Here is a 15335-nt window from a genome sequence, read left to right as displayed (position 1 = left end):
AGTGGACAGTCTAACATGTATATAACTTCAGTCTGGGAAGTAGTGGACAGTCTAACATGTATATAACTTCAGTCTGGGAAGTAGTGGACAGTCTAACATGTATATAACTTCAGTCTGAGAAGTAGTGGACAGTCTAACATGTGTATAACTTCAGTCTGGGAAGTAGTGGACAGTCTAACATGTATATAACTTCAGTCTGGGAAGTAGTGGACAGTCTAACATGTATATAACTTCAGTCTGGGAAGTAGTGGACAGTCTAACATGTATATAACTTCAGTCTGGGAAGTAGTGGACAGTCTAACATGTATATAACTTCAGTCTGGGAAGTAGTGGACAGTCTAACATGTAAATAACTTCAGTCTGGGAAGTAGTGGACAGTCTAACATGTATATAACTTCAGTCTGGGAAGTAGTGGACAGTCTAACATGTATATAACTTCAGTCTGGGAAGTAGTGGACAGTCTAACATGTAAATAACTTCAGTCTGGGAAGTAGTGGACAGTCTAACATGTATATAACTTCAGTCTGGGAAGTAGTGGACAGTCTAACATGTATATAACTTCAGTCTGGGAAGTATTGGACAGTCTAACATGTATATAACTTCAGTCTGGGAAGTAGTGGACAGTCTAACATGTATATAACTTCAGTCTGGGAAGTAGTGGACAGTCTAACATGTAAATAACTTCAGTCTGGGAAGTAGTGGACAGTCTAACATGTATATAACTTCAGTCTGGGAAGTAGTGGACAGTCTAACATGTATATAACTTCAGTCTGAGAAGTAGTGGACAGTCTAACATGTATATAACTTCAGTCTGGGAAGTAGTGGACAGTCTAACATGTATATAACTTCAGTCTGGGAAGTAGTGGACAGTCTAACATGTAAATAACTTCAGTCTGGGAAGTAGTGGACAGTCTAACATGTATATAACTTCAGTCTGGGAAGTAGTGGACAGTCTAACATGTATATAACTTCAGACTGAGAAGTAGTGGACAGTCTAACATGTATATAACTTCAGTCTGGGAAGTAGTGGACAGTCTAACATGTATATAACTTCAGTCTGGGAAGTAGTGGACAGTCTAACATGTAAATAACTTCAGTCTGGGAAGTAGTGGACAGTCTAACATGTATATAACTTCAGTCTGGGAAGTAGTGGACAGTCTAACATGTATATAACTTCAGTCTGAGAAGTAGTGGACAGTCTAACATGTATATAACTTCAGTCTGGGAAGTAGTGGACAGTCTAACATGTATATAACTTCAGTCTGGGAAGTAGTGGACAGTCTAACATGTATATAACTTCAGTCTGGGAAGTAGTGGACAGTCTAACATGTATATAACTTCAGTCTGGGAAGTAGTGGACAGTCTAACATGTATATAACTTCAGTCTGGGAAGTAGTGGACAGTCTAACATGTATATAACTTCAGTCTGGGAAGTAGTGGACAGTCTAACATGTATATAACTTCAGTCTGGGAAGTAGTGGACAGTCTAACATGTATATAACTTCAGTCTGGGAAGTAGTGGACAGTCTAACATGTAAATAACTTCAGTCTGGGAAGTAGTGGACAGTCTAACATGTATATAACTTCAGTCTGGGAAGTAGTGGACAGTCTAACATGTATATAACTTCAGTCTGGGAAGTAGTGGACAGTCTAACATGTATATAACTTCAGTCTGGGAAGTAGTGGACAGTCTAACATGTATATAACTTCAGTCTGGGAAGTAGTGGACAGTCTAACATGTAAATAACTTCAGTCTGGGAAGTAGTGGACAGTCTAACATGTAAATAACTTCAGTCTGGGAAGTAGTGGACAGTCTAACATGTATATAACTTCAGTCTGAGAAGTAGTGGACAGTCTAACATGTATATAACTTCAGTCTGGGAAGTAGTGGATGTGAATCAGAGAATCTGTTCTAGAAATAGAACAATAGAGTAGATCTGTCTGCTGTGGTTTTAAAGGTGTCGTGTAGCTTTGGGAATGTTTAGATCTAGTCTGTGGCTGAGCAGGGTTGGTTGGCCTATTTTTTTAAGTCTCTGTTTATATAATGCTCCAGCACCAGCGTTAGTCCATGTCGACTTCGTCTCCATCTGTCCCGGGCTCCTCGTGCTCCGCCCGACTCTCTGGCTTGACGCCAGAACACAGCGAGGGATCCGGTGACGAGTCCTCTCTCGTGCCCTCTCCAGTGGGCTCGCTCTGGCAGTCGTTAACGTCCGTTACTCGTGACAAACCCGGTTGGTCGTCACCCTCGCGGCTAGCGTCACTACCCGTGCTGGACTGAGTTGAACTGGTTCTCGTTAAGGTCGTCTGAACTGAAACAGAGCTCTGGGGCGGCGGGGAAACGGAATCTGGACCGGGTTTGTTGTAACTTCCCTGCTGTGCTTCGCTCCCGTCCACACAGTTACTAACATGATGGTGGTGGTGGTTAAGGGGTTTGTTGAGGCCCAAATCAGCCAGATGATGAGAGTTGGTATAACCTGTAGACTCACTAGTCACACATCTCTGTCCCGGGTTAGGCCCGCTGCTGTTGTTGCTGTTGTCCTGGCACAGCCCGGTTTTCAGGGCCGTCTGCGGGACAATGAAGCCCAGTGGCTGATGGGTAATGGGGTACAACAGGAAGTGACCTTTCCCTATCAGCGGCCTCTGATTGGACAGCGAGCTGAAGTCCAGCTGTGTTTTCCGGCGAGGTGTGGCGTCAGAGAGAAGGCTCTCCACGCTGAACGGGTTCAGTTTCTGGAGGCCTGAGGACCTGGAGCCGCCAAGTCCAGGACCATACGTGCTGCCCGGGGACACCTGCTCCTGGACCCCAGGTCCCGGTCCTATCTCCCCTGCGGTTCTTTGGTTGTTGTGGTGGTGGTGGTGGTCGTGGTGCTGGTTCTGGAGGAGACCAAACCGGGGACGTGTTTGGGTTTGTTCACAGCTGGCTGGTTCCGTTTGGTGGTGGTGGTGTCGTCCTCCCGGTTCTGAATGAAGACTCCCGTTACAGCTGGCTGGTTCCGTTTGGTGGTGGTGGTGTCGTCCTCCCGGTTCTGAATGAAGACTCCCGTTACAGTTGGATGAAGGCTGCTGCTCGTTGTCGGTGATCTGTGACACACCGCTGTCGCTGTCTGACCCGCCGGGGGTGTGGAAGAGGTCACCGGAGAGTAACTTGTTTTGAGACTTCAGCAGTTTACGCTCCTGTTTCCGTTTCTTCTTCTCTGCGCGCTCCAGCTCCCGACGCGCGATCTCCTCCGCGTCCATGGGTTCTCCGCTGCACGTGGTCGGGTGGGAGTTGTGCGCTGGCCGCCCCGGGCCTTTCTTAGTGTTCTCTTTTTTCCTCCATTTAGCACGCCGGTTTTGGAACCAAACCTATACGCACACACACACACACACACACACACACACACACACACACACACACACACACACACACACACACACACAGACACAGACACACACACACACCCACACACACAGGGAGCCAAGAATGGGGAAATTGGTTTTGTTAATTTTCTATGCATCTTGTTAGGGTGAATCTCTCTCTCTCTGTCTCTCTCTCCTTTTCTCTCCAAAGTCATGTAAAACAAGGCCACAGATTGAATAGTGAAATGAATTATGGCTCAACATGTTCCACATACAAGCTACAATAAAATATTTGTTATAATAAAATGTATTCATTGTATTGTATTAGATAAAATTATGAATAAACTGATATAAAATGTACATCAACCAATAATATTATTTATATAATCGTGGCAAAAAAAAACAGCTTTAAATCCAAATGAACCAAGACCACATCATCCTGACATATTGATTGTTATTATTATTGTTCGCTAAATGACAGACCAGAGGTGCAGTTTGTAGTATTTATAAATCCAACCGGATCATAACTAATTAACAGACTAGTCCGTGTTGAAAAACACTGAGACCCCAAGGAAAACAAATATAAGTTAAGGCCCCCCCCCCCCCTCTCTCGCTCGTCTTCTCTCCCTCCATCTCTCACCTAATTACGATTAAAACGCAGCTGAAGCCCTAACACAAACATACAATGCGGCCAAGATATCCAATAACAGACGCGAGTCACCAAATAGGCCTAGTCTATATTACTCACCGACACACACATCACAACTTCTCCTATCCACAGATGCGCCTTTCTAATTGTCAATCGAGAGTCAGTGTGATCGCTAATTCTCCCAATTACGTTTAATTCTACCGTAGATAATTCGGCCTATCCCTCTCAATTCATCCTGCCTCCCCCCTCCCTCTACCACCGCTACGAGAGCAGCTTTCCACCGCAGTGTGCCAGGGGGACTCGCCGCCTGTGAGCCCACACCGTCCGGCCTCACAGCACACACAGACCCGCATGTTCGGCGCTGATAACGCAGGGAGTTAGCGTTGAGATTGAGAAGTGGGCTGCGTGTTTGTCACATAATGTGGCGCGTCGACGGAAACAGCATGACAAAAGCCCGTGTTTCTTATGAATGTGTAATGTTGGGGTATATCTCCGCGTGCAAGAACCTGCTGCCGATAAAGAAGCTCTAAGCAGCTTGAAGGAATAATAATCTGTGGTTTAAAGGAGGCGAAATCCCCAGACAAGATACACACACACACACACACACACACACACACACACACCAGAGAGCCATGCTCGTTTAGTTTTACAAGGAAACACAACGACTAAAAACACCAAGCCAACAGCATTCCTGTCTGTCTACATTTCCACGAAGTTATACCTCAATTAGTAAACACATCAACTACGCGCACCGCCATTAAGCAAACCAACACATCTGAGCCTGGTGGGCAAATCAACATGATGACGTTGAAAAGACTGTTTTTGACTTTTGCTTTGATATTGTGGAGGATGTGTCGTTTTTAAATCGGCCTAAAAAATGTTGTTAAATACATAGAGAGTGAGTGCGTTTTGTGCAGCCTATAGATTTAGCCTATAGGAGTAGTAGGCTAAGTTATCGCTGGTCTACCGCATTATTCGGTCCCGGACAGCCATCTTAATAAAGCCAGCTCATTATGGTATTAAAGGGATCGGATTCTCCTTATATCTGACGAGCTAAAATGTTGACTTAAACTCCACACAGCCGGAGAGGTTTAAAGGTGGTGTTTTTACAGCACTTCCGTAAACAGAGTCCTCTTGGTTATCCAGTAATGAAACAGCATGCTGGACAAATTACGGGTTACTATTTTATTTTCGGGAATATTTGTACTTGGTTAAAACTGTTTTATAGATGATTTATTAATGAACATTTAGTAAAAAAAAAGGAATTATTGGAATACTATATTAGGTTAAAAATCTAACTTGAAAACAATAAGACAAAACAATATTAATATGAATAATAATGCTTTTAATATGTATAATAATGTAGGCCTATTTAATCTTCTAATTATCTTTAACAGCATAACAGAAAATACAAATTGTCTTGATTTCAATATCAAAATAGAAATTGACATGAATTCATAGCCCACAAATGTAGCCTCTACAAATTCAAATAAACAAAGGAATAATATTTTTATTTTTTTACCAATTCACAATTTATTTTAACAATTCATATTTTTAAAATGTAAAAACGACCGTGATATATGAGATGTAATTATTATAATAATTATAATTATTATATATGTGTATATATGTGTGTGTTATGGTTGAGAGATCAAACCCTCTGCAGTGTTCTGGTTCATTCACTAAACGGAACTGTGTCTTTATGACCTCATAGATCAATGCTGTATGTTAATGCATAATTCAACAGGTCCTTTATTGATGGGCCTATAATTGACAAGTAGCTGTCTCACTAATATCTCACTATGGGGATTATTGATTAAACTGAACACACACACACACACACACAGCTATAGAGACCTGGTTATTACACACTTCAAACCAAACTGAAAAATTACTCCAATAATCCAATGAATATTTTTGTTCTCGCGCATAAAATACACATTCGAGGAATATTCGTCAATAATGTAGTATTACTTTTCAACAACAAAACATGGTACTGATAATAAAGTGCAAGTAGAAATATATTTTAATTAAATGTGTTAATATTTTTGGGGGGGTTTGTTTGTTTACCTGGACCCGGGACTCTACTAGGTCCAGCCGCAGCGCGAGCGCCTCCCGCATGAAGATATCCGGGTAGTGGCTCTCGTTAAAAGCTTTCTCCAGCTCCTCCAACTGCCAACCGGTGAAATTCGTCCGCGTGCGTCTCCGTTTGCAACCGGGGCTATCCTTATCTGGGTCCCCCGAATCTACACAGCAACGGTCAGAGAGAGAGAGAGAGAGAAAGGTGGTAGTGTCAACTGACGACATGTGGGCTCGGTAAACAAGTCACCGACAACAACAACAACCATCTCTCAGCTACATCAGGACATCTCGAACTAAACGGTTCAGTCAATTGCTTGTTACACAAAGCATCGATTAGAGTTCAGAGGAATGCTGAATGTTTGTTTTGTTCCGTTTTCTCCTGCTTCGGTTGCTGAAATATTACAGGAAACTACAGTGAGTTGGGATATAAGACGCTTCCATTTCCATTTGAGGGAGTCTAGTTGGAGTGGTGAGTTATTTGTTCCGAAAATCAGAAACGCATTTCTTTTATATAACTTCATTATTTCTGAAAAACGCCATTTAAAAAAAAGGATAATTCATCAATGTAAACAGCGCAGTGTTTGGACTGCGTTTTGTTAGGAAATTAGCACTTGCCTCGCGTTGTTTTTTTCTCATTCAATACTTGGTTGTAATTATGACATAATTCATCAAAAATCGATAATAATATTTGAGTTGAACATTACATTTCAGAGTTTATAAAATAGCCTTGCTATTTTGAAAAATCGAAATAAACCGAGTTGCTTTTAAAAGCCCAACTAAAGAACGGTTCTATGCAAAGCTTCACCATTAACAAGATGTCATATTTCCATGGAAACTAAAATCACTCTACGGCCAATAATATCAAACCAATATTTCCAGATGTGTATCACTCCTTTCTGTCTCTTTCCATCCCTTCCTCCGTCCATCCCTCCAACCTACCTGAGAGTTTGTACTGATTATCTCCGTTAATCCCGCAGCCAGAGGAGAGTAGAGGACCGGAGCCGTGTACCACCGAGGCCGAGCACGACCCGTTCAGTAATCCGTCTATGGAGAAGGGTACGGTGGCCGCGGACTGTAGCTGGTGACCGGCGAGCTCGTAGATGTGGTGGTGTCCCAGGTGGTAGGGGAAGCCAACACCGACCATTCCGCCCAGAGAGCCTCCGAACTGGGCGTGGGGGTGCTCGAGTATCCGGCTGTCCATACTACTGGCCCGGGCGGTGGAGGGGCCGAAGTGAGGCGTCTGACCGAGGGAGTGTGGGTGAACATGCAGAGCGAGGGGAAGGAGAGGGGGATGAAGCGAGAGAGAGAGAGAGGAGGAGGGAGGACAGAGAGAGAGAGAGACAGACAGACACCGACGGAGCGCAGCTGTACTATAAAACAGGAACAGACATAGACAGTGAGTTTTTACTCCTTTACTACCAGACATCACCCCCCCCCTCCTCCTTCCTGTCATCTTCCCTCTCCTGCCCCCCCTAATTAGGCCTTCCGCGGCTCGGGGAGTTTTGGACCAATAAGAAACGCTAATGGGTCGGTAACGTCACAGGCGTGGTTATGGCTCGTGTGTGAGAGGGAGAGATGGAGGAAAAAACGTTTTTCCATATCGATTACTAATTACACCTGACATCGGCCTCCACAAACAATATCAGCCCTGTCACAACATGGACATGGGGAGGCTGGGGGGGGGGGGGGGGTATCCATTATAAAAGGCTATCCATTATAAAACAGATGGAAAATGATGTTTTTCTTTTTCTACCTCCCACACATCTCTCATGTGTTCTTCAACAAACACATCTAAAACAGGAAGGTTCACCAGCATCCTGGTGGTGGTGTGATTTTGTGAAAGGAAACGCGTTCAGTCTCTCTCTCTCTATCTCCACTACCCCCTCCTCTCGCCACTGCCTCTCCCTCAATTACATTTTCTCTCCCTCCTTCCCTCTCTCCTGCCCCTGTCTCTCTCCCTCTCCCTCCTTCCCTCTCTCCTGCCCCTGTCTCTCTCCCTCTCCCTCCTCCCCTCTCTCCTGCCCCTGTCTCTCTCCCTCTCCCTCCTTCCCTCTCTCCTGCCCCTGTCTCTCTCCCTCTCCCTCCTTCCCTCTCTCCTGCCCCTGTCTCTCTCCCTCTCCCTCCTTCCCTCTGTCTCACCCAGTGAAAGTGATGTTTTCCGATTACATCCTTGCTGAGCACCAAGGAGCTTCATCATCCACCCTTTCCCCGGCTGTCACGTCAGCGTTTAAAACTACAACCGGCTGTCACGTTGCGTTTAAAACTACAACCGGCTGTCACGTCAGCGTTTAAAACTACAACCCTCTCCCTCTCCCTCTCTCTCACTTCCTCTCTCTCTCTCTCTCTCTCTCTCTCTCTCTCTCTCTCCCCTCTCTCTCTCTCCCTCTTTCCTTCTCTCTCTCTCTATCCCTCTTTCCCTCTCTCTCTCTCTATCCCTCTTTCTCTCTCTCCCTCTCTCTCCCTCTTTCCCTCTCTCTCTCTCCCGGTCTCCCCCTACACTCCAGCACCCCGCCACTTAACACACTCTCGCGCGCACGCACACACTCACGCACACACTCACGCACACACGGGTGGACCCACACACCGACGCACACGCACCATTACTGTTTTTAAAGGTGATTAGTTGGTTGGTGTACCATAACATTCCGCGTCCTTGTGTTGATTTTTCACCCGGACACTGGCGCGCAGCAGCAGAACAGACTATAACAGAATCACAGGGCGTTGAGCAGCTAGTAGCCAGCTGTAGGATAGAAGGTTTGAAGCGGGAAATTCAAAATACTAACTAAAAAGTTGCACTGATTTTCCATAGGCTGCGATCTTTGAATTGCCAGTATAATAATTCGTTCTGTTGTTAATAAAGTTCTAGAATAAAAAGAACATGGAGAGAATTGCGTTTTTCTGCGCGGTAGATTCTCCTCCAGAACCCGTTTCATCAAATAATGAAATCTAACATCTGCTCAGTAAAATAAGAGATATTTGTCCGGTAATATTTACATTAGATTTTACAGATAAATATAATATAGAATAGAATAGACTATAAAGGCAATATCATGAATGATTTACTCGTTAAAGGCTTTTGGTAACTTTTACGCATAACGTCCAGTGTATTTACACAATGTAGCCTAATAAGGAGAGAGAGAGAGAGAGAGATTATACATATAATGATAAACGTGTCGAAGGGGGACAGATTTGGCCCCAGGCGATAACGGCGATAACCGCTTCATTTTGTGTTAAATTTCTTGACAAAAAGCCACCCGTGCTCCTGAATACAGAATGGTAATCAGAGACAAACGCATAAGTGCCCCCCCCCTCCTCTCTCTCCCTCTCTCTCATAGGTGGAATTGCCACCGGGGATTGGGGACATGTCCCCCCAATATTCAGAACAGGTTGATTGGTCCCCCCCCCCAAATAATTTATTTAAAACAACATTTGTCTGGTGGCCCAAAATAGCATATGAATACGTCATAGGTAATGGCACATAGGTAATGGCACATAGGTAATGGCACATAGGTCATGGCACATAGGTCATGGCACATAGGTCATGGCACATAGGTAATGGCACATAGGTAATGGCACATAGGTCATGGCACATAGGTCATGGCACATAGGTCATGGCACATAGGTCATGGCACATAGGTCATGGCACATAGGTAATGGCACATAGGTAATGGCAACGTGTAGAATTGCAGGAAATGTGCTTCAACAGTCGACTTCAGGCAACAACAAAAAAAAACAGTCAAACTCCTTTTTCTTTCTCACTTTTCAAGCAGAAAAGGGGTGTGCCTTCGGTGGTTCATCAATGTGTCATTCTGTGTCACGCGCGTCACAAACGACATAGCTAGTTCGTTAGCTAAGCTAGCCACTGTAGCTACAGCCAGTAACTCCTCCAGTACGTGTTGAATTAATTTCAAGAGGATTTGTTTTTGGACGAAGCTGTAGAGATCGTTAAGAAAAGATACTTTTGTTACCAAATATCTTATTCGTTCATTTTTGTTTCGTTTTAAACATTAAATATCATGTTATGGTGGTTTATTGATCAGTTATACTGTTAAAAAGCTGTTATCTTTGAGTTTTTGCCAAAAAGTGGACATTTAAAGTAATATTTAATTTTAAAAAAACGGTAATTAAGTAGGTTAAAAAGCAGCTTTTCGGTCATTAAAAATAGTAATGCCAGCTGATGACATCATCCTCTATGAGGAAATAGTCGTAATTTTTGAAACAGTCTGTTTGAGATACAAGTGTGAGGTGAGTTTTTTTAAGAGTTTTTTTTTTCTCTCCAATATAATGCTTTGGCCACAAATACGGGTACAGGGTGAGCCAACAACATTATCTGGGAACGGGTTAACATCATTTTTACTTTTAAAAGTGAGATTTTCACTGGACAGTTACTTTAAAAACTGCTACATTTTCTCTCAGCCTCATGGCAAAATGTGTAGAGTAGCAGGAAATGTTAAAACTGCAACATTGTCTCTCTGCCACATGGAAAACTCTGTTGAAAAGCAGGAAGATGCTGTTTTCCTAAACAAATATCTTCCCCACCTTCCCCACCTTCCCCACCTTCCCCACCTTCCACCTTCCACTGATCCACTGATCCACTGATACTGAGTTCTCAAAATAACATTCCATTTACCCCCCTAAATACCCCTCTATATACCCTCTATATACTCTCTATATACCCTCCATATACCCCTCTATATACCCCTCTATATACCCTCTATATACCCCTCTATATACCCTCTATATACCCTCTATATAACCCTCTATATACCCCTCTATATACCCCTCTATGTACCCCTCTAAATAGCCCTCTATGTACCCCTCTATATACCCTCTATATACCCCTCTATATACCCCTCTATGTACCCCTCTATATACCCCTCTATGTACCCCTCTATATACCCCTCTATGTACCCCTCTATGTACCCCTCTATGTACCCCTCTATATACCCTCTAAATACCCCTCTATATACCCCTCTATATACCCCTCTATGTACCCCTCTATGTACCCCTCTATATACCCTCTATATACCCCTCTATGTACCCCTCTATATACCCTCTATATACCCTCTATGTACCCCTCTATATACCCTCTATATACCCCTCTATATATACCCCTATATACCCCTCTATATACCCCTCTATATACCCCTCTATATACCCTCTATATACCCCTCTAAATACCCCTCTATATACCCCTCTATATACCCCCCTATGTACCCCTCTATGTACCCCTCTATAGACCCTCTATATACCCCTCTATGTACCCCTCTATGTACCCCTCTATATACCCTCTATATACCCTCTATATACCCCTCTATGTACCCCTCTATATACCCCTCTATGTACCCCTCTATGTACCCCTCTATATACCCTCTATATACCCCTCTAAATACCCCTCTAAATACCCTCTATATACCCCTCTATATATCCATCTATATACCCCTCTATATACCCTCTATATACCCCTCTAAATACCCTCTATATACCCTCTATATACCCCTCTATGTACCCCTCTATGTACCCCTCTATGTACCCTCTATATACCCCTCTATGTACCCCTCTATATACCCTCTATATACCCCTCTAAATACCCCTCTATATACCCTCTATATACCCCTCCATATACCCTCTATATACCCTCTATATACCCTCTATATACCCCTCTAAATACCCCTCTATATACCCTCTATATACCCCCCTATATACCCCTCTATGTACCCCTCTATATACCCTCTATAAACGCCTCTAAATACCCCTCTATGTACCCTCTATATACCCTCTATATACCCCTCTAAATACCCCTCTATATACCCTCTATATACCCCTCTATATACCCCTCTATATACCCTCTATATACCCTCTATATACCCCTCTAAATATCCTCTATATACCCCTCTATATACCCCTCTATATACCCTCTATATACCCTCTATATACCCCTCTATATACCCTCTATATACCCTCCATATACCCCTCTAAATGCCCCTCTATATACCCTCTATATACCCCCCTATATACCCCTCTATATACCCCTCTATATACCCTCTATATACCCTCTATATACCCCTCTATATACCCTCTATATACCCTCTATATACCCCTCTAAATACCCCTCTATATACCCTCTATATACCCCCCTATATACCCCTCTATGTACCCCTCTATATACCCTCTATATATCCCTCTATATACCCTTCTATATCCCTCTATATACCCCTCTATATACCCTTTATATACCCCTCTATGTACCCCTCTATGTACCCCTCTATGTACCCTCTATAAACCCCTCTAAATACCCCTCTATATACCTTCTATATATCCCTCTATGTACCGCTCTATATACCCTCTATGAATCCCTCTAAATACCCCTCTATATACCCTCTATATACCCCTCTATGTACCCCTCTATATACCCTCTATATACCCCTCTAAATACCCTTCTATATACCCTCTATGTACCCTTTATATACCCCTCTATGTACCCCTCTATATACCCTCTATATACCCCTCTAAATACCCCTCTATATACCCTCTATATACCCTCTATATATCCCTCTATATACCCCTCTCTATAACCCCTCTATAAACCCCTCTAAATACCCCTCTATATACCCTCTATATACCCCTCTATGTACCCCTCTATATACCCTCTATATACCCCTCTATATATCCTCTATATACACCTCTACAAACCCTCTATATACCCCTCTAAATACCCCTCTATATACCCTCTATATACCCCTCTAAATACCCCTCTATATACCCTCTATATACCCCTCTAAATACCACTCTATATACCCTCTATATACACTCTATGTACCCCTCCATATACCCCTCTATATACCCCTCTATATATCCTCTATATACCCCTCTATATACCCCTCTATATACCCCTCTATATACCCTCTATATACCCCTCTATATACCCTCTATATACCCCTCTAAATACCCCTCTATATACCCTCCATATATCCCTCTATATACCCCTCTATATACCCCTCCATATATACCCCTTTATATACCCCTTTATATACCCTCTTGTACCCCTCCATATACCCCTCTATATACCCCTCTATATATCCCTTTATATACCTCTCTATATATCCTCTATATAACCCTCTATATATCCCTCTATATACCCCTTTATATACCCCTCTATATACCCTCTATATACCCCTCTATGTACCCCTCTATATATCCCTCTATATACCCCTCTATATACCCCTTTATATACCCCTCTATATAGCCTATTGTACCCCTCCATATACCCCTCTATATACCCTCTATATATCTCTTTATATACCTCTCTATATATCCTCTATATAATCCTCTATATATCCCTCTATATACCCCTTTATATACCCCTCTATGTACCCTCTATATACCCTCTATGAATCCCTCTAAATACCCCTCTATATACCCTCTATATACCCCTCTATGTACCCCTCTATATACCCTCTATATACCCCTCTAAATACCCTTCTATATACCCTCTATGTACCCTTTATATACCCCTCTATGTACCCCTCTATATACCCTCTATATACCCCTCTAAATACCCCTCTATATACCCTCTATATACCCTCTATATATCCCTCTATATACCCCTCTCTATAACCCCTCTATAAACCCCTCTAAATACCCCTCTATATACCCTCTATATACCCCTCTATGTACCCCTCTATATACCCTCTATATACCCCTCTATATATCCTCTATATACACCTCTACAAACCCTCTATATACCCCTCTAAATACCCCTCTATATACCCTCTATATACCCCTCTAAATACCCCTCTATATACCCTCTATATACCCCTCTAAATACCACTCTATATACCCTCTATATACACTCTATGTACCCCTCCATATACCCCTCTATATACCCCTCTATATATCCTCTATATACCCCTCTATATACCCCTCTATATACCCCTCTATATACCCTCTATATACCCCTCTATATACCCTCTATATACCCCTCTAAATACCCCTCTATATACCCTCCATATATCCCTCTATATACCCCTCTATATACCCCTCCATATATACCCCTTTATATACCCCTTTATATACCCTCTTGTACCCCTCCATATACCCCTCTATATACCCCTCTATATATCCCTTTATATACCTCTCTATATATCCTCTATATAACCCTCTATATATCCCTCTATATACCCCTTTATATACCCCTCTATATACCCTCTATATACCCCTCTATGTACCCCTCTATATATCCCTCTATATACCCCTCTATATACCCCTTTATATACCCCTCTATATAGCCTATTGTACCCCTCCATATACCCCTCTATATACCCTCTATATATCTCTTTATATACCTCTCTATATATCCTCTATATAATCCTCTATATATCCCTCTATATACCCCTTTATATACCCCTCTATGTACCCTCTATATACCCCTCTATGTACCCCTCTATATATCCCTCTATATATCCCTCTATATATCCCTCTATATATCCCTCTATATGCCCCTTTATATACCCCTCTATATACCCTCTATATACTCCTCTATATACCCCTCTATATACCCCTCTATATATCCCTCTATATATCCCTCTATATATCCCTTTATATACCCCTCTATATACCCTCTATATACCCCTCTATGTACCCCTCCATATACCCCTTTATATACCCCTCTATATACCCCTCCATATATAACCCTCAATATACCTTTCTATATACCCCTCCATATATCCCTCTTTATATCACTCTATGTACCCCTCTATATACCCCTCTATATACCCCTCTATATACCCCTCAATATGCCCCTCCATGCTGTGAAAAGTTTTCAAACCCCTTTATATACCCCTCTATATACCCCTCTATATATACCCCTCTATATACCCCTCTATATACCCTCTATATACTCCTCTATATATCCCTCTATATACCCCTCTATATACCCTCTATATATCCCTCTATATACCCCTCTATGTACCCCTCTATGTACCCTCTATATACCCCTCTATGTACCCCTCTATATACCCTCTATATACCCCTCTAAATACCCCTCTACATACCCTCTATATACCCCTCCATATACCCTCTATATACCCTCTATATACCCTCTATATACCCCTCTAAATACCCCTCTATATACCCTCTATATACCCCCCTATAAACCCTCTATGTACCCCTCTATATACCCTCTATAAACGCCTCTAAATACCCCTCTATGTACCCTCTATATACCCCTCTATATACCCCTCTATATACCCTCTATATACCCCTC

At 42.7% G+C, this 15335-nt stretch overlaps 1 protein-coding gene across 1 annotated transcript; it reads right to left on the bottom strand.

The window, feature by feature from the left end:
- Nucleotides 1–1427: 1427 nt before the first annotated feature.
- On the bottom strand, nucleotides 1428–7483 carry LOC129839463 (homeobox protein unc-4 homolog). The gene is made up of 3 exons (XM_055906942.1): nucleotides 7010–7483; nucleotides 6059–6234; nucleotides 1428–3345 (listed from the first exon to the last, which is right to left on the bottom strand). The coding sequence occupies exons 1-3, from the start codon at nucleotides 7269–7271 to the stop codon at nucleotides 2062–2064; spliced, it is 1722 nt and encodes a 573-aa protein (XP_055762917.1). The 5' UTR covers nucleotides 7272–7483; the 3' UTR covers nucleotides 1428–2061.
- Nucleotides 7484–15335: the final 7852 nt, after the last annotated feature.

The sequence above is a fragment of the Salvelinus fontinalis genome, chromosome 40, assembly GCF_029448725.1.
Source record: "Salvelinus fontinalis isolate EN_2023a chromosome 40, ASM2944872v1, whole genome shotgun sequence".
In the NCBI taxonomy this organism is placed as follows: domain Eukaryota; kingdom Metazoa; phylum Chordata; class Actinopteri; order Salmoniformes; family Salmonidae; genus Salvelinus; species Salvelinus fontinalis.
The sequence above is the reverse complement of the archived record's forward strand: the minus strand, read 5'-3'. Positions and strand labels throughout refer to the sequence as shown.

Excerpts from the sequence above, each read along its gene's own strand:
- LOC129839463 (XM_055906942.1), bottom strand. The coding sequence starts at position 7,271 with ATGGACAGCCGGATACTCGAGCACCCCCACGCCCAGTTCGGAGGCTCT. Across the intron at positions 6,235-7,009 it reads TAATCAGTACAAACTCTCAG|ATTCGGGGGACCCAGATAAG; the intron begins GTAGGTTGGAGG and ends GTTGCTGTGTAG. Across the intron at positions 3,346-6,058 it reads TAGTAGAGTCCCGGGTCCAG|GTTTGGTTCCAAAACCGGCG; the intron begins GTAAACAAACAA and ends GTGTGCGTATAG.